This window comes from Colletotrichum gloeosporioides (assembly GCF_011800055.1).
Source record: "Colletotrichum gloeosporioides strain Lc1 chromosome Unknown consensus_65, whole genome shotgun sequence".
Classification (NCBI taxonomy): domain Eukaryota; kingdom Fungi; phylum Ascomycota; class Sordariomycetes; order Glomerellales; family Glomerellaceae; genus Colletotrichum; species Colletotrichum gloeosporioides.
This window is the reverse complement of record NW_025544710.1, coordinates 480,728-503,821: the sequence shown is the minus strand read 5'-3', so window position 1 is coordinate 503,821 and position 23,094 is coordinate 480,728. Positions and strand designations below refer to the sequence as shown.

At 55.3% G+C, this 23,094-nt stretch overlaps 7 protein-coding genes across 7 annotated transcripts; 6 read left to right on the top strand and 1 right to left on the bottom strand.

Annotated features, from left to right (window-relative positions):
* Positions 1 to 1,049: 1,049 nt before the first annotated feature.
* On the bottom strand, positions 1,050 to 1,277 carry GCG54_00012422 (uncharacterized protein; the record flags this gene model as incomplete). Its single annotated transcript, XM_045412300.1, has 1 exon — positions 1,050 to 1,277. One exon carries the CDS (start codon positions 1,275 to 1,277, stop codon positions 1,050 to 1,052), a length of 228 nt encoding a protein of 75 aa, XP_045261335.1.
* A 2,871-nt stretch (positions 1,278 to 4,148) lies between these two features.
* GCG54_00012421 (uncharacterized protein) lies at positions 4,149 to 4,622 on the top strand (the record flags this gene model as incomplete). The annotated part of the gene is made up of 1 exon (XM_045412299.1): positions 4,149 to 4,622. The coding sequence occupies one exon, from the start codon at positions 4,149 to 4,151 to the stop codon at positions 4,620 to 4,622; it is 474 nt and encodes a 157-aa protein (XP_045261334.1).
* Positions 4,623 to 10,215: 5,593 nt separating this feature from the next.
* On the top strand, positions 10,216 to 10,653 carry GCG54_00012420 (uncharacterized protein; the record flags this gene model as incomplete). Its single annotated transcript, XM_045412298.1, has 2 exons — positions 10,216 to 10,425; positions 10,480 to 10,653. 2 exons carry the CDS (start codon positions 10,216 to 10,218, stop codon positions 10,651 to 10,653), a joined length of 384 nt encoding a protein of 127 aa, XP_045261333.1.
* An 866-nt stretch (positions 10,654 to 11,519) lies between these two features.
* Positions 11,520 to 14,390, top strand: GCG54_00012419 (uncharacterized protein; the record flags this gene model as incomplete). The annotated part of the gene is made up of 1 exon (XM_045412297.1): positions 11,520 to 14,390. The coding sequence occupies one exon, from the start codon at positions 11,520 to 11,522 to the stop codon at positions 14,388 to 14,390; it is 2,871 nt and encodes a 956-aa protein (XP_045261332.1).
* A 1,078-nt stretch (positions 14,391 to 15,468) lies between these two features.
* On the top strand, positions 15,469 to 18,310 carry GCG54_00012418 (uncharacterized protein; the record flags this gene model as incomplete). Its single annotated transcript, XM_045412296.1, has 7 exons — positions 15,469 to 15,625; positions 15,687 to 15,742; positions 15,793 to 15,894; positions 15,954 to 16,616; positions 17,161 to 17,409; positions 17,491 to 17,592; positions 17,642 to 18,310. The coding sequence occupies 7 exons, from the start codon at positions 15,469 to 15,471 to the stop codon at positions 18,308 to 18,310; spliced, it is 1,998 nt and encodes a 665-aa protein (XP_045261331.1).
* A 763-nt stretch (positions 18,311 to 19,073) lies between these two features.
* Positions 19,074 to 20,262, top strand: GCG54_00012417 (uncharacterized protein; the record flags this gene model as incomplete). Its single annotated transcript, XM_045412295.1, has 6 exons — positions 19,074 to 19,174; positions 19,234 to 19,775; positions 19,824 to 19,855; positions 19,913 to 19,986; positions 20,042 to 20,112; positions 20,162 to 20,262. The coding sequence occupies 6 exons, from the start codon at positions 19,074 to 19,076 to the stop codon at positions 20,260 to 20,262; spliced, it is 921 nt and encodes a 306-aa protein (XP_045261330.1).
* A 1,856-nt stretch (positions 20,263 to 22,118) lies between these two features.
* GCG54_00012416 (uncharacterized protein) lies at positions 22,119 to 22,993 on the top strand (the record flags this gene model as incomplete). The annotated part of the gene is made up of 3 exons (XM_045412294.1): positions 22,119 to 22,395; positions 22,447 to 22,760; positions 22,817 to 22,993. The coding sequence occupies 3 exons, from the start codon at positions 22,119 to 22,121 to the stop codon at positions 22,991 to 22,993; spliced, it is 768 nt and encodes a 255-aa protein (XP_045261329.1).
* Positions 22,994 to 23,094: the final 101 nt, after the last annotated feature.

The window sequence follows — 23,094 nt, the reverse complement described above, 5'->3', positions numbered from 1 at the left end:
ACGCCCCTCGCCTTCAGCTATCAAGCCTTCCGCCATGTGTGTCTCAGCTAGGCCTGTCTTTCTCGCGGGCACCATCGTGCATCGCGGCTCACGTCAATCTTGTCTCACCTCCTAGCCGCTCCCACGAACGGCCTAGCATCGTGCCTGTGCCGTGTCCGTCCCGCCGACGCACATGCACATGATGCAGCTGGACCGTCGCGCGTGAGATCCACGCATCTCAACCCCGCCCCAGGTGGAACGGAAAGCTCGTCATCGTCCGTCATCTGACCTTCCCCGGCTCGGTATGGGATGCGAGTGGTTGAGTGTCGAAGCTCCGGCAGGCTCGTGTCTGAGATCCCACACCGGCGCATTCCTCTCTGGATCACGGCGTTGATCGACCCTGGAAACACGAGGGGGCAGGCACAGCACACCGCCGACGTCGGAAACACAGATAGGAGATCCTCAGCGAGTTCACTCAAGGTCCAAAACAGTAGTTGACAAGGCAGTAGAACACTGGCTTTCATTGAGTGTGTGGTCGGTTCAACCGACCCGACAGGTAAATCAACAGACTGGTAAAGTACACTTTTTTTTTTGGTGCGAAGACCCCGCTTCCAATACTCCAAAATCCCGAATGGGAAACCGAGAAAACAGATAACAGACCGTTGTGAAAATCAAAGCAAAACAAGAGAAACGCAGACTGACTCCTCAACAGGACCTGAAAAAATCAAATGGGTATAAGGTGCGCCGAACCCTGATGCTCTAGTAAGCCATGTCCGCGGCTACCTCCACGATACCGATGCGTTTTGCCCAACGCCGCTGCGGGGAGAAGATCCGTCTCGCCCATGATGAGAAAAAAGAGAGAACCCACGCCGTTTGGAGGCGGTTCATTAAGGAGGGGGTATTGTTTTGGTGTGCCTGATTCCTTTCCGTGTCAGGGCTTGCTTGCCGCTTGGTGCCGTCATTACGGCAGTTGCTGAATATTCCGTTGTCGTTCAAGATGTTGTCGTTGTTGCATATCCCACCTATCCCAAAAGGTCGGCAATGAAGAGAAAGCTGAGAGGCCTTCATCTTCACTCGTCCCGGCTGGGATCGTACTTGGTCCGGTCAATCATGTGCTCCCAGGGCACCTCCGTCTTGTGGCCCTTCTTCATGCAGCTCTTGCAGACCGACGCGTCGTAGTCGACCTGCGTCACGACGACCTTGCAACGCTTCTGCGTCTGGCTGTAGCGGTAGCACCACTCGGAGGCGCCCGTGAAGTGGTGCCCGCAGGCGTAGTTGCGGCGGTACCACTCGCACATGTTGGGTTGGAGCTGGTTTGGAGGGCGGGTTGGCGCGGGCTTGTAAGAAAACCGTGGTTTTGATACCGCACGAGGGAGGGGCCGCTAGACGAAACAATGGAGCCGGCGGAGGGCGATAAACGGGCTTTGCTTGCTATGGGGTTTCCTGTCAGCAACAAAACTCCCAACCCAACGTCGGGCTTGTCAGACGTACAGCAACAGGTGTGTCGTTGTGTGTGATTGTGTGTGTGAAGTCGATTTAGACTGGGAAAAGATGGGGACTTGGCATGACAACTCGGTCAAGGCAAGTGCAAGGGGCGACAGATACCGGTGAGAGGAGTAGCCTGTCAGAAGACGTCCGACGTCCCGAGGTGCTGGTTCGACGAGCGGGTATATGTAAGATCTTAAGCCCAAGTGGCTGCAGCACCGACCTTCTTTTTACAATGGGGACACTTGCGAGCGAGGGCCGCCGACATGGGGGGTGATGGGGATGGGTAGAGTAGTGCCGTGTGAGAGATGATCTCCACGCACGTTTCTATCCCTTCCCTCTCTCATCCCACCCCCGGTTGAGTCTCGATGCGCCCGCCAAGGTGTTAGTTACCCAGATAGAAAGACCGGGGTGGGTGTAGGGGAAGGGGGGGTGGAGGGTAGGATGTGGACTTTGGGCCTATCCGGAATGGTTTCTTTTGGAAAAGGTAAGATGTTGTGTTGTTTTTCCTTGTAATTGTGTGTGAATAACCGAACGGAACAGATTATCAAGGGAACAGAGGGTGGATGTTTCCGTGTGGAAGCCAGGCCTGTCTCAAGCCAAAAGAAAATGGGAATAATATTACCTATGTCATTTGGCGGTGGGCGGGAGAGAAAAGACGGAAAAAAAAGAAGGTCTGCCAAAAGAAATCAGCGTTGCCCTGGCCCAGGCTCGTCTTCGAGCCCGGTCTCGCTCATTCGTGGCCGCCGTCTATCGTTTGGTCACCGAGAGACGACGGGGGCTGGAATGGAGAATGGAACAGCAGAAAGCAGAGGCCGAGTCAGAAGTACCCTCTTTCTCGACACCCCCGACTCTAGGCGGCCCCTTTGCTAAGTGGCTTTCGCAAAAAAAGAAAGAATTTTTTGCTGCTCACGAGTGACGCTTGGAGGGGAGGGGGATACGATGGGCATTTTGAACCCCAAGCCGGGACAGCCTTGTTGGCCGAGGCCGTCGTCCACCCCTGCACGCAACTCGGCGCTATGCTTCCTCGGAAGACGGACATCCCAGCGAATATCAGACCAGCGATGACAGTGCGGTGCGGTGTCTGGTCGCGCGACGGGTTACCAATCAATCAATCAATCCAGTCTGAGGAAATCAGCCGGGAGGAGTTATTGTTCTGCCTGCATGGTAATATTCCCGAAGATAGGATGCTGTCCCCCAAAGGTCTAGACAGATCGGACTGCGAGATGAAGGGATGAGGGGCAGTTTCGCTTCGACTAGCCAGATGGAGGTTGCCATTTGATGGCCCTCCATCTCCCTGAGTCGGAGACACACACACAGTGAGAGAGACAGCGAGAGAGGTGCAGCAAGAGACGGGTGAGCAGCAGCAGCAGAACGCACTGCGGGAAATCCTGGCGTGGCGCTGTCATGCGTCGTGCAATCTGAGATGTGATAGCGCCATTGCGTCCGCAGATGGGGTTCCGCGCGATTGGGGCGGGCGATCGCCCGGGTATGCCACCCCGGTCTCCTCTCTGACTTCGAACCCAGGATGGCAGCTCGAGCAGACTGAGAAGAAGCCTGGGAGAGTGACATTGGCTCAGAAATGGTCGCTTTCTCTCTGGTTTTTTTTATTCTCGCAAATGGGTGTCCACAGAGACGGGGCGGAAAAAGAAAGCATTCCGTGGCAACGATAGCATGAAGCGAGGGGACGACACCACCACCACCACCTGGCTCCTTGCTCTCTCCGATTTTTCGTTTTTCCTGGCTCTCTCTCTCTCTCTCTGTCTGGTTCCTCGGCTCTTGCTACAAAGTCTTCAAGACACGCATGCCACCCTCCTTCATCATTATGACGGCTCAGAAAAATAAAGAATAAAGCCACCCAAATGAGGGACTGCATCATTGCGGGCCCCGCCCGAGGAACCAGGGCCTCGCTGCCAAGGCGAGTGAGACATCATGGGGAAGCAAGGCATGCAGAGCCAGAGCTGGGGTAACGAGAATAGCCATAGGGAGAAGCAAAAAGAGGCCCCTATAAATGAACAATTGACTTGGGCTTCCCGATCCTTGCATGGCAAGCATGGGTCCCGTCCCTCCGACCTTAGCCTCGCCCATCCGCCGCCGTCCGTCCTCTCCCTTTGGATCATCAAAGACAACAAACCACATCCAGCTTCTCCCCCCCGTGTCAAGGATTCGCTCCTCCCGTCGCGCTTCCGCTGCAAGGCCAGCCCTGGCACCGCAGCCTAGCCCAGAGCGAAACAGCAATCAGGATCCTCGCGTGGTCGAGATTTAGGATTGGGATCGGAGCCCGTCAGGCCTGAAGGGGGAAAGGGAAAGCAACGAGAGGGACGGGAGAGAGGAAAAAAGAACAAACCGGTCTTGGACACTTCGAGATACATTCGCTCGCTCGCGTGTTCTGTACCGCAGTACACAGTATCCGTACCCCTTTGCCAAGTTCACAGGCGAATCTGGATACTGTCGTGTTGATGACGCCAGACCATCGACAACACCCTCGTGAGCCTTGCCTCTCTCCTACACCGCATACTCTGATACCCCACAATCATCCCACCGTCGTCGACGCAGGCAGCCGGACGAACTAACGATGCCGCCTCCCGCAGCTCCTCCAAGCCATCGTCCACGGCGGCAACGCCAACAGTAGCATCGCATCGCATCGCATCACCAGCAGCACCACCAACGGCGCAGCAGCAACCATGCAGCTCCACCCTCGGACCAGCACCCCCAAAGCCTCGACCGTGCTCCGCGACTTCCTCGCGCAGGCCAAGTGCATCTGCTGCACGGTGCGCGTGGTCTCGCTGACGGGCTCCCGCGCCGTGGTGGAGTGGGGCTCGGTGCCCTACTTCACCGCGCGCGGGCGCCGGGCCGAGTTCGTTTACCACACGGCCGAGCGCGCCGCGGACCTCCGCCCGGAGGTGCTCCGCACGTACGCCGGCCGCGAGGAGAAGTCGGCCGAGTGGGTCCGCGACCGCCTGCGCGACAGCTGGCTGGTCGAGCGGCTCGTCTACTGGGCCGAGTTCCTCGAGGAGTGGAAGTTTTATCGGGAATGGTACGTCTACCGCGCCGACCTGTTCGAGAGGCTGCCCGACGTGTTTAGCCCCGGGTGCGAGGGGTGCGTCAAGACGCATCGGCCTGACGGCATGCGGCGACGGGCTTCGTCTGTGTCTTGAGGGGGCGGCAATCGGGACTGTGTGGGGAAGGGGGGAGGCAATCGGGAGGGGGAATGTGTACGGGGTCGGAGAACGTCTTGTTTAGGAAAATGCATCAAGAGGAGGATGTAATGTTTTGGGCTGGGACCAGCGCGGGTAGCCGTTGCGGTATCTTGGGAGGATCTGGCTTGCTTTCCCTTCTTTACCCGGTGGAAAGGTTTTAATCGCTCGGCTAGTGCGCGAGGCTCTCACTTACAAGGTTTAATCATCGTATCTGATATCGTTTTTTCGGCAAACGGGATGGTTTGGGGAAGGTGGTGTTGTGGAGGAGGGGCTGGTTGGTTGGAGTCTGCGGGTGGTTGCATAGGAGATGTCCCGGTTAACAGGTCTTGGTGTAAGCCGTCCGTAGGTAGCCCATACTCATAGCTTAGGTAGGTAGTTAGATAGAATAATCAAAAAACGGTGGCGGCCTCTTGGCCGCGTGGATGTGAGGTGTTCACCGGTTTCCTCTTGACCTCATGGTGGGTGTCACTGACCGAAGCCGGGCATGAAGCATCACCACCTCTCAATCTACATCGTTCTCCGGCTCATCCCACACTCCGTCACCATCAAGCGATGATTCCTCCCAGGCTTCCTCATCTCTCGATATCTCTCATCCTCCGTCTCAAACAGGCAAGCGATTCGGCAAGGGGAAAACGCGATGGCGAACACCGCCAAGAGCTGCTGCAAGGGTCCTCGGGAGCAAGGATGGCCATTCCGCGGGCATCCCATGATCCCTCCCCCGGCGATAAGTCAAATATTCGTCTACTAAGTATGCCAAAACGCCTTCCAAGACGCAAGGAAGGCCGTCAATGGAGGCCCATTGCGACATGGTGCTGGATTCCTCGCCAGAAAACGAAGCCTGCGCTGCCCTACCGCCAAACACGTGTACCACTGCCGACCACGACCCCATGCTCCGCGTGTCTTCCCCGTGAACCCCGGCCCCTGAGCAGAGAGCAAGCGAATCCTTCAACACTTCCAAACACAGCAAATCTCGATTCCTCTGGTCTTTCCACAGAAAGAAACTCTGGAAGCGGTACTCTATTCATCCTTCGCACCCTCGCCTCGGTTTCACCGCTTCTCGATTCGCCCTTCCGTGTCATCCCGTGTGGCCCATGTGGATCGTTCCCGGGACAGGTGGGCGTGCCGTTGCGTTACGTACGACTCGAACATGTCAATCAACCAAATGCCACGCCTTCAACGTTTTTTGAGTTCCTGCCATCAGTCAAAGTCTTTGTTTCTTTCTTCCCCTTCCCCTTCCCTCAATTCAACCCCCCCGGCCGTTGCTTATTCCACGTCTCGTAAGCCGGACGGGATCAACCGCATGCAACCTCGAACCCGCGGGTTTCGCCCACAGACATCAAGTCCTCGCCGAAGATGATCCCGTCGACAAAAAACACGCAACAAACACGCGCCATCTACGGACGTACCCGCTCCCGGAATACCCGGCTTTCCCATCCATGACTCCCGGCTGCTGTCACCGCCAGATGTCATCTCAACCATCGAACGGGCGGACGGCGCGGCCCCTAACGCAATCTACCCGGCTGCAACTACCCGTCCACGGGCTGCGATCCCAAACTTCGATCTGCCTCTCTCCATCGTTTCTTATCACAAACTCTAACCACCTCGCCTGGCCTCCCCGATCCTTGTGGTATATCCCCCCGTCTATCCCTACATGCCTCTAGCAGTGACGTCGTCAACGGGAATCTCCGACCGCGAGCCAAAGGGCCAGCGGCCGCTTCTCAAACCTTTTTGCCCTGACTCCTGTTCGAGTCGTGATCTCCGCATGGCTGGGACACTTTCGGGCACCATCAGACGCCCCGCCCCCAACGCCATCTCATAGAGCCTCAACATCCCTTGCCTGCCTCAAGCCCAGACATGGCGCTCACAAAAGCACTCGAGAAGCGAAAATGTCTCAAAGGTTAAAAGTCTCGGATGGCGCTATTTGCCGCCCCCCTTCTCTACGATGGAGCAGGGTGATCGTCCCGGGTTCAGGTCACGGGATAGCAGATATGTGAGCCCAGACATCTCGTTCAGCCCCAGGCGCTCAAGATCCGAGACGGGGACCCTCTTTGGGCAGGAGAGAAATCCCTCCCTCTGAAGGAGTCTGTGAGTTGCCCTCGCGGTGCCAAAAGGGAAAATCCTCCAAGCCAAAGAGAAAAAGAGAGGTTTTGTGTTCGCAAGAGCGAAAGGAAAAAGCAATGCATGCGGGCTGCGGTTGGATACATTCAAGGATCGGAGTCCACCTCTCGATCTGCTCCCCTCCCTTTCGCCGGGATACCATCCCTGTCGTTTGACAAGGGTCTACCGATTACTTCCCCCCCCAAAGAACAAGAACCCCATCCCCGAGGGAGAGACAGATCACTTTTCCTGCATCTGTGCGTTTGTGTGTGTGGCTCCCTCGTCTCGCTGACGCACTGGGGTGCTGGGTGGGCGTCCCACCACCAAACTCCTCCTCTTCGCATCTTGCGATCTCGCGATCTTCACGCGGCCGGCAAACCCCACCGCGGGCACGATGCTCCGTCCCTCCATCCCATCCATCCCACCCGTGTGCCGGGGGTTGTCTTCGACCTCGTCACTTCTCACGGAGGAATTCGCTACCGCCGATGGGAAAACTTCTTCCCACGTCGGAGGTTTTTCTCGATCGGAAACCCCGGGCGCCGCATTGTTTGTCGACCATCAGCCGGGGATATGACCAGATAGATGGACGATGTGAGATTTCATCAGTTTCCAACCCAGCAAATCTACAACCGGAGATTTACAGCACGCGTGGTAGCCTGCCCGCAAACGTGGCTTTCGGCGGCTTGCATTGGGGGGACTGCACTGTGTAAGATCGTGTGGTTGGTTGGAAGCCTCGTCTGTCTGCAGCCCGTCAGCAAGCCGCATGAGAGTCCGCGCGGCGGCGGCACCGCCCATACAAAGAGAAGACCCCCCCATGTCGATCTGGACCATAAGATCAGCCACACCAGCCGCGCATGAAATACCGCCGGTTACCTGCATTCACAATATCTCTGAAGACTCGGCTAGCAAAAACCACACACACTCAAGACGAAAGGATGAGGATGCCGTTTGGGGCAGAATGCTACCGTAGCCGCGTCAGTAGACGAAGAGGGGAAAAGACGAGACCGGGCAGCGCGTATTCTTCGGAACAGCATGGCCCAACCAACATCGGATGAACTGAAGATCAAACCAAGACAGCCATTCAGGCCCGCTGTAACATCAGACGGCACGCCGAGAGAAAGTGTGTGCCCTGTCCGTAAGTAGGTATTGCTCGTTCGCCTCCAGAGCCCAGTCTGTATCGATCCTCCGCTGCATCTACCCGTCTGACGACATCGCATGCGTCAGAAACCTGTCTTCGTTCAATTCCACCGGCCGTTGTCCCCTTCTCACAGTGCTGCGGTCTTCAAGCCATGACGAAACCTACAGTCTTCCTCACTCTCTCTCTCTCTCTGGTTCCCTCTTCAGAAGAGGAACAGGAAAAAGCAATGGTTAAGGCGGACATCAATTCAGGCCCCAATCCCGATGTAACCCCGTCCCATCGAGAAGGTTTCCAGAAAAGCAACGAGCACGTGGTCCCCTCTCCGTTGGGGGGCGTGTCATCTGCGCTGCCAACTCATAGCTGTATCTGTCCCTCAATCTCTCGTCCACCTTGGCCCGCTTGCCGTGCGCGCGCAAGGCCGGAGTCCGTAATCTTCACGGCGACGACGGCTGCTGGCGGCAATACCGGGCGGCAAGTCGCAACAAACGACGACACCCCTCACCCCCTTTTCGATGAGGAAAACGCACATAAAGTCAAAATGGGAAACAAAAGATTAGATTTGATGGGCTTGTTCTCGCAGGGCCGAGACTTGACGGTTGATGGTCCGGGGTGTGCTCTGCATGCTCAAAGATTCCACCGAAGAAGAGACCGACATGAGCATCAACGAAGACGAAAATATCCCTTCGCTTGTTCTTTTTTTTTTTTTTGTCCTGTCCCTGGATTGTGTGGCCACGCGCATCACAATCGGCTCACCTTCACAGAGGTGATAGTCCAGCCTCGTCAATGATTTCCTTTTCGCCACTGTCTTTCGGCCGTCGAATCTCTCGCTGTTGGGACTTTCCGGCCGAAGCCGCCCCGGCGGCGGTTGGCGAGACGAGGCGAGCGAGAGACACTCGCGCCGCCTTCTCCCAGCCTGCTCGAAAAGAAACGATAGCCCCTGCCCCCCGTTACACAGGACCCTTTTCTCCCCTTTGGTCCGTCCAACGCGGATTAGTCTTGACCATTTCAGCCTGATCCTGCCCAAAGGCACCCCACAGCCTTGTTCCAGACCCAAACGAAAGCCGTCATGAACCCCTAGAGAACTTCTGTCGTGAAAGCCGTTGGCTCCTTGCTTCTTGATGGCTGCCCTGTCTTGGTGGATGTGTCTTGCGGAAACATCAGATGACATTGCCGGCCGTACCGGAAGGTAAGGAAGGTCGTAGTGGCGCTTAGACTTCTTCGGAGGGCGAAAGGCGCGCATGCATTGCGACGCACCCGAAACGCGATCGGCGGGCTTGAAGATATTGCTTGTGGTTGTCGTAGACATCATGACACGACGATTATGTGTGATGTCTTGGCATCGTCCCGTGGAGCCTTGGGAATGAGGCTTTCCATCAGTTGCGTGGGTAGGGTCCGGTTTTGAGGAAGAAATTGGTCAAGTGACGAGGGAATGATTACCACCAGGCAGCTACTGTCCTGTGCATTCAACCAGCCTTCCGGGAAACCCGGCAACTACCTTGTGATGAACGAGGAAGGTTGCCTGAGGATCTACTCCCAAGCAGCCTACAGAGATAGTCTGCGTGGGTTTGATCGAAGGTCACGATATCAACAATTTCATATGAGTTGAGTTATCTGGTAGGCTCGTCATGTAAACTGCTACAATGAATTCGAGTGTATGTTGAGAAAGTTTCATTGCTCACCCTGTGAGAGGATACACAGTTCGTAAGTAGAGTATGAGCACCTCGGCCGGTGCCTCGTCCAACATAAGGATCGCAGGATACAATCCGAGTATGTAAACCGCCTAGAGGGGTCGGACATAGCAGCTCACGTCACTTATCACACCGAGAAACTGATCGATTGGCAGTTACGTAGGAAGACTTTTATTGTTCGTGCGAGTACTGGTATTTATTTGAGCATTTGGCCCCGAGAAGTCTCGATAGCAATTCAATACCAAATGAGACAAGCGATGAACTTGGATAATGAAGACTATAGAGGCCGATAGTCATCCCCAAGAAAGCAACTGCTCGTAGAGTACAACGGATCACAAATGATAAGATGAGCTACGGTTCGTAATAGTTTGCAATAAGGAACTGACTTTGAGTCTTTGCAGCAGTGCTGCTAAAAAAAAGACTTCAGAACTGCAATGGTTCGCAGCCCCACCGAGTGAACCGACGGGCTTTGACGGTCGCCAATCTTCGCTGATAGCGGTTGATTTCTTGTCCAAACGTTGTTGTGCATTTTACCACTTGCACACAAGACATAGTCGAGACTCTCTTCGTCTGCCGTTCGGCCTAATTCCGTTCCAAGAAACACAACTACATCAAGCACCCTCGCGTCATGGATTCGCAGAGGGAGTACAGCCCGGAGGTGTTTTCAGTGTCTGAGATGATGGATGAGCTCATCCAGATAAAATGCGACCACCCGCGCCGAATCATTCAGCACAACGAGGAGGACAAAAGGCCCATGGTCCCAGCTTCGTGCGCCAAGTGCTGTGACTGTGTGAGGACGATGGCGAATCTCTTCCTGCAGACCTGCCCCCATGGTTGGGTAGGCGGGGAGGGGACGCACATAATCAGACATCTTAGACTTGCGATCGACAAGAACGAAGTCCGCCACCCCATGGATATCGCAGACACGATCACATTTCGATGGAAGGCCGCGCAGCTAGCTGATCGCATCGTCAAAGAGCTCAACCTCCCTATCCCGAGCAACAAGAGTTGCATCATGTGGGACCCGTGTTATTGGCGTTCTTCCGAGGCTGCGGACTGTTGGTAGGCTCATGATGATCATGACGATTTTGTCCGAATCGCGCGGCAACTTGAAGATAGAAACCTGCCAATGCCGTCGCCCCAGCAGGCTTGATTTAGTTAATCACCTCAGGCTTAAGACGGGAAAGGGGTAAATCATCCACAGCGGTAGGCTTTCACCCACGAAATAACGAGTTGGGTCCTTGGCAAGGGAGCTAACGAAGGTGTGGGGCTTAACCTCAACTCAATTTGGAAGACGGACAGCAAGGTAGTCACAAGTTAAGGTTTGCAAAAGAATTGCCTGTCCATCTATCAAAAGTACAGCATCTATCCAATAATTGAATTCTGCTATGTGCACCTGCGAGGAAGTCGGATATTATAGGCAATTAGTCATTGCAGGCTCGAGATGCAACTAAGGTCGACGAAGGGGAGGAATCGTTTGGAATCGTACTTGTCAAATCTTGCTGGCTACATCGCCTAGTTTTCGTGTGCTAGAGAGATTCAGTTTCTTCCGGCTGACATGTAGACTGACTTTCGGTATTGCTATCGTCATCGCCGTCCGTGGTTGTCGCTCGTCTTCGTCGTTACCTCTTTTCTCTATGAACTGTCTGCTTGCCTGTGAAGATACCCTTATGGTTCAAGTGAAGGTCCAAGACACAGGTGATTGACGGAGTATCCTACCAGGTACCAGATGATGACCCTTACGAACGCTGAGTCACAGACGAATCTCCGAAGCCTTTATGACCTATAATAATCCGAGCACGCTCGCCTCATCTTGTTCAAGTGTCTCTCATTCTATGAGAATATCAGTGCGAACGCAGTACGAACCGTTCAATTTCTTGTAGTACACCACCGCTTCTCTTTTCTACCACATCACCATCAAAGTCGTTCACCATGCAGTCCAACATGAAGCAACCCATCCCACCCAGCTTAACGCGCACAGCCCACCACCTCTCGGTGACTCCCGTTGAGCTCGTTCTGCCAATCATCGACGTCCTACCTCTTCACAGGGTCCTTGACCTTCTTGCCGCCGAGCGCAGTATCGACGATGGTGGCTCGGCTTTGGAGGTTGCGATCCGTACAAGCGACCCTTGGTCGAGCCTGCGAGATGTGGATCTTGGCCGCCTGTCCAAGCTTTGGGTGGCCTTCAACCAGCTATCGTTGCTGATCACTGACCGGAGGGTCGTGAGTAGCCGCTTTCAGTTACCAGAGATGGAATACATGTGCTACGACTTCAAGAAGAGAAAAGCCACAGGGTTGGAGTTCATGGAGAAGCTCGAAAAAGATCTCGAGACCATCTTCAATGACGAAATCCTCTGGGACGAGAACTTCTTCGGGAATCAGCGCAACTCGAGGAGCGTCAGCCTCAAGGCCGTGTGCCAGTTCACTCCTGACCATGTAGACCTGTCGGACTACTACCCCCCGCATGGCGTCCCCAAGGAGCGACCTGAAGGGTCACGTATGAAGACCGTGGCTGATTGTATCGAGCTGCTCCCACACCTTTTCAGCGGGCATCGGCGACTGAAAGAAGCCAGGTCATCTGAGCTTCGGCATCTTGCCGACTTATTCGAGATGTATCCAGGTTATCTGATGTCTTCGAAGTCTGGATACTACGGCGTAAAGAACACGCAACATATCACGAGAGAGCTCCGCGGCCGAGCTCGGACGTGGAAGAAGTCCAAGTCGTACATGATGTATCGTCATCCGGTATTGGTGCCTCAAGACGTCTGCTTTCGGATATTCTCCGTATACTTTGAGAATGTACGATTGCCGACGAGGGACAGAGACGAGGACGACAAGGAGTCCGAGGACCAACGAATGGAGAGGAAGATAGCAACCATAGCCGGGATTAATGCGGACCTTCGAAAGGATTTTCACACAGCCGCGGCGGGCATCAAGTCTATTCACACCTACGAGGGCAGTTTTCCTCGCCTATCGTCTTCGGTGTCCGAACAGGACTATATTGACTTCCAAAGGGAAGTTAGGAGGGATCGGTGGACGGTCAGCACTGAAGCCAGGAAGTACGGGAACTTCTTCCCCGCAACCCCAAAGGAGATGGCATGGCTGGATTCTTTCCTGCGCTGCGTCAAATGGATCGAATCCCACAACGTCGCTTGGGCAGAAGACTTTCAATGGTATCCTTCGAGATACTACAACCGGTCTCGGAGGGGTATTGACATGAATACCTACGGGAAGACGACACCACCGAAAACAGAGATGTTACTTGAGCTGTCCGACTTTCGAGATTTCATCGACAACGCTCCCGTTGAGGAGGTGGCTAGGCAACTGCAAGCCGACCACGACCTGTCAAAGGAAACAGAGACGGCGGGGCTTCCGAGTCTCACCGCCCTTTATATGCCCAAGTGGCCCTCGGCGAGGGCTGTAGAGGTGGCCAAATGCATCTGGCCTGAGGGATGGGGTCAACGATGGGACCGCCAAATGGCTGGGTGGCGATATGCTAGCATGATCAAGTCCATCAAGGATCGCCTCAAGAAGCCTCAGAAGAAGGAGGCCGCAGATGGGCTGAAAAGCGAAGACGTTCAGGGATACCAGAATCAGATTCCCCAGCGACAATTGTGTTATGTCTGCAGCAGGTCGCTCAGCCAGGAGCAGTGGCACAAGACACTGGGATCGATGTGCGTTGCATGCGGCGATTTCAACCTGGTCGAGAGAGCGTATTCGATGCCGGGACACCTTTGGCTGTTTCGAAAGACGGCGCTGGTGACCGGCGCGCGGATCAACTTGGGCTTCCATACAGCTCTGCGCCTGCTCCGCTGCGGCGCGTTCGTCATCGCTTCGTCGCGGTACCCGGAGGACGCCCTCTCGCGCTACCAAAAGGAGCTCGACTTTGAGAAGTGGAAAGACCGCCTCAGGATCGTCGGGGCAGACTTCAGAGCGGCAAAAGACGCCTTCGCACTGGTCGAGGCCACGAAGGCGATACTGCGAGCGGAAGACCGGAGGCTAGACATCTTGATCAACAACGCCGCGCAGACTCTCACTGATCCTATCAACAAGGAGCAAATCGCTACTGCCCGAGAGCAGGAGCTGCTCGAGCAATCGGCGGCTTCGGATGCTGACAACCACGTTGTCGTGCGCAAGGGATATACTGCGCGGGTTCGTGGTGGCGCGACTCTGCCGGGGATCTCTGGCCAGGATACGAGCCTTCTTGAGGCAGCGTCGCAAACGGACTCCGCTGTCATAGAGACGCCAATGTCGAACATGCAAATCTCTTCACCTCCAGGGCCATCTTCTTGGGTCCAGTCTCTCTCCGACATCCCATACGAGGACGTCATCACAGCGCACAGCGTCAACACCTTCGTGCCCCTCATCCTGATCCGCGAGCTGCTGCCCGGCATGCAAGACGGGCACATCGTCAACGTGTCATCGAGAGAGGGCATCTTCGAGACGGACCGCAACAGTTCAGCCAAGAGGGGCCACCACGTGCACACCAACATGTCCAAAGCCGGGCTCAACATGATCACTGAGACCGAGGCAGCCACGGCCTGGAAGAAGCACAAGGTAGCCATGAACACCGTGGACCCCGGATACATGAGCGCTGCGCCCGAGTACGAGGACGCGCGCGGTGGCGAGAGACCGATTGGATGGGAGGACGGCGCAAGTCGAGTACTGTGGCCCATTGCGAGGAGCGTCAGAGAGCAGAAGGACCCGGAGACGATGCATGTGAGAAAGGATTATGCGCCGATATGGGGCCGGTTCTTGAAGCATTACGGGGCGGTACGTGTCGATACTCGCCTGTCGCAGTAGACGGACTCTTCAAGACAGCGGGCTGGGTAGGTTAGGAGACTGGGTACAAAGTGATAGCAACATTCATACCGTGCAGGCAAGCACCTCTGGCTGACGAGAGGAATAGAATATAACTAGCATGGCTGTCATCTCTGTTGTCCCCTTTTATGCTGACCATCCGCATAATCCAGTGCCCCTCCCTGTGATGTATTCAGCCTGTTGAACCACTGTCAAAACCAGAATTAGCTAGTTATAGGGTACGACCTGGTCTTTAAAGATGCACTTTCAGACCGCAAAGCACATACCATGCGCATTTGAGTCCTTCCGGCCAATTCTCCGTGTCGGCGCCGGCTCCGATCCGATGGGCCCACTTATCGCCGACGCATCACCGGGCTGCCTCTGTCGAGCAGCTACGGCGATCTTTTGGAGTCAATCTGATTGGCTATGATTAATTGATATATCATGATGCTCTGCACGAGACAGGACGAGCCCAATTGTCAATGAGAATGCGTATGGTGGTGTCGAGGCAGGCGCATATGTCGTTTGTCGTAGATGTGACAGGGCCTCGTTGGATGTGAATACCTTATCATTTCAATGAAGAAGGTCCACAGACCAGGTCAAATTTCCCGATATCCTTGTATTCTCAATCTATTTACCTGTCCTAAAGCAGGCCAGAGGTCCGAGGGAGAGCAGCAAGACAACAGCTTTGTGCTGGGGTTGTTTGTTGGTCGGGTAGCTGCTGCACACGCATGTTTGGCCTGTGCTGAATGAGCAAACAAGAAAGGCACGTCCAAGGTTCAGAAAACGCGTTGAGGCTTATGTCTTGCTTTCTATCTAAAATTTCTGGTCGCTGGTACGAGAGATGTTACCAGTCTCTTGCTGCACCCGACTTCTCGAAGCTTCGTCGACTGGAGGCTGCCATCAACAATCGTTCCTCCCAATTGGGAGTTCGTTCTTTTCCGTTCTTTCTCATTGGGACTTCACAGAGAGCCCCACATAACGAGTGCTTGCCGGCTACCTATCCGCGATCCCATGCTCCTTGGGCTGCCACCGAAGGTCTCGCAAACCCATTTCCACCGACAACCACACAACGTCCACGATGCCCGAAACTTCCGTCTTCGAAGCGGCCCTTGCTGCCGTGCCTGATGAAGTTCGCTGGTGTCTCCGGTGCTTGGGATGGTATGCAGGCGAGTTCAAGGGCAACCGTGGACAGTTCTGTCAGGACGTCGACTTCGCATGCTCAGGAGCAGTCGGAGGTAGGCGCGCCGCTGATCTCGCTGTGTTTCCGTGAAGCACCACAGGCTCACATCTTCGCAGGCCCCGACGAAAAGTGTGCACGGTGTCCCACAACAGAAAAGCACAAGTGTCTGACAGTGAGGAACCTCGGACTCATTGCCGATACAATTGCTGATAGCATTCCCAGATTCCGGATTCTGTGTGGAAGCTCGCCCGCGAAATCATTGCTCGCCGTCGAGCCATGATAGATTTTGAAAAGAAGAACCCGATGAGAGACATTAGTGCTGCAGTAATTACCCTTGAGATGAGCTGCTTGACACGTCGCCATAACTAACGATTGCCTCGCAGGACCGTCAGGCTCTGAAGGCCGACTTCAAGATCGTCAGAGACTGTACCAGGGAATACTATAGAGACAGCGAGAAGCGCGATGCGGAACATGTTGAAGACTCCGAAGACGAAGACGATACACCCCCACGCAGAAAGCGCCCTCGCCGTTACGTCTCCAGCATTCTGTACGACGAGTTCCACGATTCCGAGCCTGAGACGGTACGCGACGAACACAGCCAGCAAGAGCGAGCCAGCGCGAACACGCACGCTGACGATGACCTGCAGAATCTTCCCCGAGCCAGCGTCGGCTCTCGAGTTCAAGAGAGGTCGCCTGCGGTACCTGACGGTACCGAGCATCTTCTCCAGGCCGCTAGCAATGCTGTCAAGAAGGTGGCCAGGCTCAATGCCATCAAGCCCGAAGCCGACAAGCGCTTTGCAACCGCGGCTCTGCAGTACTTCGGACTAGGCCCCAACGTGCCGAACAACCAGGCGCCGGGCGTTTCCCAACTGCTGAGACAGACTGGTCATCACGCAGATGGCGCCGCTCGGGAGGCTGCCGGGGAGGTTTCGAGGATTTCAGGGGAGCTCAAGGATGCGCACACTCGCCTAGGCGAGGCCGTGTTCGCCATCGTGGCATCTGGAGGTGTCCCGCCTGAGATATCAGGGGACGAAGCGATTTTGGGGGTGCTTCGGATGCTGGGACAGAGAGATGGGCAACAATTGCTGGCTGGCGGATCGGGTAGTGGAGCGGAGCTGTAGGAGAAAAACTAAAGGTGAACCGGGCAGCATGGTGTCGAGCCGTGGACCTAGCAGAGGAACAACTTCGTCGTTGGCTCCTTGTCGCCAATGTCAGGATCGGTACCTACCTAGGCATATGGGCTATATGAATTGGTTGTACTCGCCGAGAGACCAATCGCGAATAGAGTGTATGTATTCTCAGGAGTCTTTCGACGCTGCCGGTCTCAGCTTGTTCCGAACGTGTGTTTTCCTCCTTTGACCCACCTTCAAGGCATCATACCGAAAGAAAAACACAAACAAGTCGACCCTGCGGCCTCGAGGCAGCCACTTTCGCTTGGTCTCTCCAGTGTCCTCGTCTATCTTCTTCTCCTTCATCCATCCTCTCTCTCCCCTTGCCCTCCTCTTCTGCTTCGTCCATCCTCTTCTCCCTCCTTGCCCTCCTCTTTTGCCGTTCCGCTTCAGTTCACCACAATACCTTCCAGATTAGCAGCATCTTTCCAGACACCCTGTGCATCCCGCCGTCATGGTCTCATCAAACTTTGGCCCTGCATTTGCTACCGGCATCGAGACTCGATGGTGTCTCCGGTGCTTGAAGTGGTACGCCGGCAAATCCAAGAACAAACGCGGGCAAGAGTGCCAGGAGCTTGATTTCACATGCAGCGGAGCTTCTGGGGAAGGTAGGTACCTCTTTCCGCTCTTGCCACGTATTGCTGACTCCCTGCCCAGACAGATGCGAGCGGTGCGTGAAGTTGGGCAAGTGCTTTATCGTCAGTAGCACCTTCAACGTCGCCATCCAGCCCACGTACTGATCAAGTGCTAGATTCCTCCGTCGCAGTGGCTTCGCGCCCAAAATGTTATCGCTCGTCGTCGCGCAATCTTGGAACTGCGCCAGCTTCATCCCGGCGCGGAGATTAGCTCCGACGTAAGTCTCTTCTCAACCCAAGTGAACGCGTCTACTGACCTTTGAGAAGGACACCAGCGCTGTAGTGCGCGCCCTCGCAGCTGTCCAGTCTGGCACCGAGAATTACTACAGCCGTCTCGAGAACAACGATGATAAGGACGACGATAGCGACAGCGATGATGCCCGCGAAGACGACGTCCAGACCGCTTCCTTCCCTGTCGATGCTGATACTCGTCCTCGACGCTCCGTGCCTACCGTGAACTACTCTCGGTCCGCCTTGTACCCCGCTGAGACACTCAAGGCCTTTCGCTCGGCAGGCAAAGACAGGATCTCTTCGAAGACCTCCACATCTAACCCCGCAGCCGCCCCAATCCCTCGCCCCGTCAGTCGCCAGGATCCCTTTCTACCTAGCGCAGGTCCGGCTGAGCCCGTCCCGGCTGGCTCAGCCGTCCTGGACCCCGGCGGTATTGCCGGCGCCCTCGCCGTCTCTCGGCATGCAACACCGGCACCAGCTGCTGCCATGGCTGCCCCGGACCGATTCGCGAGAGTCAGAGAGGCCATAGGCGAGGTGTCCCGTCTAACGGCCGCTCGGAATGAGGCTATCAACCGCTTGGGCGAGGCATTCTTTGACGCGGTTGTGCCAGGAGAGCCCGCACCTGTCACACATCTGTCGGAGGATCAGGTGCAAAATGTGCTGACAATGCTGGGTCAGGCCGGTGGGAACTTTGGAAATGAGTGAACTCCACGAATGGACTTCGCAGAGGAGGCAAGACCCCTCTCACGGAGAACAGAAGCAGAGGAATGACGACGGCAGGGGCGGACGACGACGGCGACGACAGCAGAGACCACGATTAGTGGTCAGAAAGAATAGTAGTGATGGAGGGCAGAGAGTTGGCTATATATCGTGGGGCTGTTTGGAGGCGCGTCACAAACTCACGATGGCTTTGACTAAATGAATCAAACCCCTTAAACTCCTATGCCATCGTCGTTTCACCACCCATGTGGCGTAATTTGATATGTGGCTGTGGTGGCGCAGCATCCCAACAAGCAGGCGATGCTGGGTGCCAATTCGCTGCCGAGATCTTCAAACAAGAACATTACCGAGGGAAAATGATTTCCTTCGTCTTTGGATGCATGAAGAGTCTATTGCAATTGACTCCTCCTTCACGCCTGGAAGCTGCATATTCTGGTATGGCGCATGCCAAGCCCTGGACGCCACACCTCGCACGCAGCAGGTTCTAGGCCTGGCTTGAGCCACACTACGACGTCATAGAGCCATCACTGGCTGGCACGCCAGGGAGCTCTAGCTCCGGTAGCTCAGCTCAGGTAGCTGCGCGACAGCCAGATCGCGATTGCCACGACCAAATAAAAGCTGGCTACAGGCCTATGTCACTTTTGTTTAGCAGCCACTTCCCCCAGCTGCTCTCGCGATCTTCGTTTACGACACCAACGCCATCTCAAGAACCGCAACTTGACATCGACCCCGCACATCGCTCATCACCATGGCTGACCAACAGACTGTCGCCGAAGGGCAAGCTTCCGGTTCCAACAGCCGCAACCGACGAGTGGCCAACTCGGTGCAGGCCAAAGCCCAGGAGGTCCTGTATGTGACACCCCTGAACTTCCATGAGCATCCGGCGAACGCTGACCAACGTGTAACAGGCAGGAGGACTACGACAAGGCGAGAGGTCTCGTCGCCGACGCTGCCAAGAGCAAGTCGTACCTGTATCCCATCAAAGGCATCGTCTACTTCGCCACGCACCGAGCGCTATGGAAGCCTCTGATGTCGCGCATCGGGGCCTACATCCTCCTGTCCGCTGGTGTTGTGACAGGCATGTTCGTCTTCACCTACGTGCCCCAGCTTGCTATCCTCGTCTTCGTCAACGGCCCACTGGCGGTTTTCACCACCGTGCTGTTGATCCTGAATGAGAGCTCGACAATCATCAACTTCGTCTCACGATCATACCTTCTGCAAGAGGCGCTTTTGGATACCTTTGACGGCACCTTGCTATCGAGGGACGAGGATGGCATCGTAAAGGAGGGAAGACAGGTCCGCCCTGGCTCTGACCCAATGCAGAAGCTGGGCAAGATCCTCAAGAACCCGTTCGAGAGGTTCAGCCCCAAGGCTCTCATCCGCTACCTGGTCTACCTGCCCTTGAACTTCATTCCCATCGTGGGAACGGGTATCTTTATTCTCCTCCAGGGTATGTTGACAGAACCACTCGTGGCATAGCTAAGCTAACGCGTCACAGCCCGCAGCCGAGGTCACAGTGTCCATGGACGCGTACGTATCTCCTGATCGACTCCATCCGCACGCTCCTGTCTGACTTCTCTTGTCTAGTACTTCCAACTGAAGAACTGGTCCGCTTCCCGGAGGGCCGACTGGCTCAAGATGCACACTGGACCTTACACGGCGTGAGTTGGTCTATTTGCGCGTCCGCTACACGGGGTACTGACTAGCATGGTACAGTTTCGGCCTCGTGGCAACTGCGCTTGAGATGATCCCCTTCGTCAGCATCTTCTTTACATTCACAAACACGGGTAGGTGTGCTCGAAGCTCCTGGCGAACATCACTGACAACTGTCACTAGTTGGTGCTGCTCTGTGGGCTGCCGATATCGAGGCCAAGAACACGTCCATGACCGACAGCACGGCTCCAACTCTTCGCGAGACGGCTAAGAATGCCGAGTAGGCGACGACGCACAGCATTGTGGAGCCGATCTCAACTGCACCGGCCGAGGTAGTGCTTCAACTTGGCACCTAAACGATGCGGGCCCACCTCGTTTCTTCGGGTAATGGTACCACGGCATCTTGACAGCAGTCTTGAATCTTGTGTTCCTTTATCGAACTCGGCTCGCGGGTCTTTCGCAGCGAGATCTCACGGACAGGTGGGGGGCAATGAGAGAGACAGCCTTTGCGTGCATTAGCATGATTGAATTTGATTTGGCGTCCTTAGGGTAGGTCCTTGGGCAAGGTACATGAAAACTTTGAGGGCAACGCATGAAATAATTGTTAATGACGATTTGGAACTTTACGAATGACAGCAAAAAGATTGATAGATGACTTCCGCGCACCAATATGGACTGCCCCGTCTTGTCTCGCAATCTTAGAGGGTCCCTTCACATGTCCCAGAGGCTTCACCTGCGTGGCTGACACTCAGTAACGATTCTTACACAAGCAGCTGTCTTGAAGAAGCAAGATGGAGCGATACAAAAAGAGAAATGACTCCAATTGCTGGGGCGGACACTAATCGATCCTGAGACGAGACACCGCGAGCCCCCGCACTGAGGACATCGGTCTCGTCACACACTGCTCAGGCACAAGCAATCTCGTTTGGCAGTACACGGCTACCCACAGGCTGCGCGATCTTCAACTGAACACCGTCCACATACCGTTCCGTCTGTCCCCCAAGAAGACCGGAAGAGGAAGGCCCCTGAATCCAAGTCCGGAGAGCCCGTTGGGGCCATGCCTCAGCTCCGTCGGACGTGCATGTCATCAACATGTTACCGCAGGTGCGACTATGGGAGATACGACACCCTTTGGTGTTGAGCGTCATGTCACGCTGTGCTTGGTGACTGATAGTGGATGTGACGATGCGTTGAACATGAGAAGAAAACGAGACTCGGATCATGGTCGCTTCTTTCATCACGGCAAGCTCAACAGACGGCGACCAGATGGGCTTCTTGGAGTAGAGTGTCTCGCATCGGAGATTCGATTGTGCGCTCTGGCGAAGACGAATCAGGAGGTGCATCCATAGCGGTGGAAGATCGCAAGTGAGGCCTCATCGTCAAGCGCCTCGAGCTTCCTCGTCGGATCTTTGCTTGCTGGGACGGGTGGCGATGGTGATCGACCGAGGCCGTTGCCCGCTATGGCTAGCGCTGTTACCGGCAAGCTCACCTATGGCAGCAGCCCAGTTGAAAGGAACGTTGTGCTATCGTGACCGAGCAAGTCGGAATCCACCCTGATCCATCCGATCCAACCATGTAAGCTTCCCCGGATCGCTAGTACACGGCCACAGTGTATCTTTCAGAGTGGGACTTGTATAAACCGACTTGACTGTTTATGGGACGAGTCGGAAGCAGGAGCATGATGTAAGGCCACGGCGGGCACGATCAAGTGCGGAAGACGTGCCCTCCGGGGACGCAATGTGTGACCGATGACTTTCTTGAGAAGACCAAAGAGTGACTTTCGTTAGAGAATGTGCGGAAAAAGCAGTGTCTTCTTCGCACGAGGGCGTCCCTCCATCGAAGATGTCGCGACCTCCGCCTATATGTGCTCTGCCCCCGTGGTTGGTACCCATCTACCTTACTTCCAATTCCCCCTCGGGTCCGCCTCTCTTCCTTCTCCCCCTTCACAACTTCCTTGCTCCCACTCGAACCCGAGTGCTAAGGTTGTCAACGTTCGTTTCTCCTACTTGAGGCTTTCACTCATTCTATCCGCATCTACGAGCAAGAGCAGCCGGCGAGCCCTCGAACGCGACTGCCAGGATAGCCCTCCTCCCTGTCCGACCAAAAGCGGAAGGATTTGACCTTCGTTCAGCTCATCGACATGAGATTCTCGAATCTCAACGCCGGCATCGCTTCGGTTGCTGCGCTGCTCCCGTCTTTGGTGGGCGGCACCGCAGCTTCCCCTTTTGAGGTCTATCGCCAGCAGGACGAAGTCCAGTCCGCGGCTCTCCACAACCTGGAACACCATGCTCGAGACGCTCAGGACTCTGATGATTTTCTCAGCTACGACTATGGATACTCCGGCCCTCCTCCGCCTGCTCCAACCACCTATGGCGAGGAGTCGTCGACGGAACAATATGGTGCCAGTACCACCGATGGTTTGTTCCTCCGTTCAGGAACATGTGCGCGGTTGACTAACTCCCACCTAGAAGAATACTCAACAAGTGCAAGCACGGCGACAAGTCCGAGCGGAAAATCTAGTGACTCTTACCCTGCTTCTGCCAGTGTCACTGCTACCTCTGGATCATCTTCCGCCTCTTCGGATGCCGCCACTACGTACCCACCTACGCCCGTCTCCTCAGGCGACTCTTCGTCGTCAACTAGGTCAACCGGCGCTGTCTCATCACCAATCACGACAGATACTGATTCGGGTACCCTCGCAACAGTCTCAGAGACATCCACGAGCTCAAGCTCAAGCTCAAGGGGAACGTGGAACACCACCACTCTTGCGCCGTCTCCGGCCGTGAGCTCTTCAATCTCGTCTGCAACATCAGTGGGTTCCTCTGCCAACAGTAATAGCACTGCAACTACTTCCTCAACACTATCCGGTTCAAAGTCTGCCACTCTGGTACCGCCGTTCACTGCGTCCAACTCGTCAGCAACTGCAACTGGTACCGCGCCAGGGACATCAATCTTGCCAAGTTCGCTCTTCAGAACATCGTTCCCAACTGGCCCGACTTTGACGCAGCCTGTTGAGCCCCCATGGTCGACTTGGAACTCGTCTGCCATTGCCTCGCCAACGTCTTCCGGAGTGTCACAATCTACCACCTCAGGAAACTTCACGTCCATATCTGACA